Source organism: Geospiza fortis, unplaced genomic scaffold, assembly GCF_000277835.1.
Source record: "Geospiza fortis unplaced genomic scaffold, GeoFor_1.0 scaffold443, whole genome shotgun sequence".
Lineage (NCBI taxonomy): Eukaryota > Metazoa > Chordata > Aves > Passeriformes > Thraupidae > Geospiza > Geospiza fortis.
Genome location: NW_005054335.1, coordinates 5,569,933 through 5,570,958, shown reverse-complemented (window position 1 = coordinate 5,570,958; position 1,026 = coordinate 5,569,933). Strand labels below are relative to the sequence as shown.

At 49.3% G+C, this 1,026-nt stretch overlaps 1 protein-coding gene across 1 annotated transcript in view; it reads left to right on the top strand.

The window, feature by feature from the left end:
* Positions 1-1,026, top strand: part of MRPS30 (mitochondrial ribosomal protein S30) — a 10,026-nt gene that overhangs the window by 5,679 nt on the left and 3,321 nt on the right. The window contains exons 3-4 of the mRNA XM_014307412.2: positions 5-263; positions 499-644. Of these exons, the coding sequence (XP_014162887.1) occupies positions 5-263; positions 499-644 (405 nt within the window). The remainder of the gene's footprint in view (positions 1-4; positions 264-498; positions 645-1,026) is intronic.

The window sequence follows — 1,026 nt, the reverse complement described above, 5'->3', positions numbered from 1 at the left end:
GGAGGCGGCGGGGAACGCGGAGGCTCCGGGGGCCGCGAAAACCCCGGAGCCCTCGACGGGACCGGCGCCGTGTCCGGATATAGGCGAGCTGCGCTCCCTCGCCTGCGACGCCCTTCTCCAGGAGAGCTTCTACCAGAAGAAGAAACGGCCGTTCCTCTACCGTGACCAGGATCACACGCCCGGCCCCTTCCTCACGCAGCTCGTTTCCACCCTCGCTGCTTCCCTGTCCGGTCGCAACCCACTGCTGGCTGCTTCCTCCCTCGGTACGGAGCGGGGCAGGGAAGGGGGCGTGGGAGCCCTTGGGCGATAGAGCCAGTCTGCGAGCCGGCACAAGTGTCGCTGGTGTATCTCACTTGTTCAGACCATCACTAGTAATTTGTTTCCATCCTTCTATGTGGATTTTGGGTGTTGTATCTCACTGCAGCTACAGAAGAATTGGGAGGGTTTTAAATGCAAGAGGAGAATCACTGTTTTTTTGTGTTTCTTGTTCTGTTTCAGATCTAAACCCTGAGGTTAACTATTACTGGCATCACGGTAATGAAGTTGTGGTTCACGGACATCGAAAGGGTAGAGTTGATCCTGTGCGATTCCAAATAGATGATAACCCACACCTCCAGATCCGTGTACCAAAGCAGCTTCCCGAGGTGGGGATGTTTTCAACAGCAAGTTAATACCATGCATTTTCACTTTCGTTTCTGACAGCCATTGAAACAATGCAGAGGTGGTCTGTGGAGGATCTGGTTAATCAGTATGTAACATATTTGGGTATTTTTCGAGTCTTAATACCCTTTCTGCATTGTGGTAATGGCTTTGTAGGTGTTGAGCCAGTCTTCTGAACTTTTGATCCTCTTTGTACTTTAAATTGCATGTTGTTATATTTAATTGAATTGAATTTTTAACATTCTGTGCTTGGAAATGGAGGCAAGAAAAGGAAATGTGCTGTGGAACATTCTCACTGGAGGCTACTAATAGGAGTGGAGTAAAAAAAAAGAAGTAAAAGCGCATATGAACTGAACGTGAGCATTC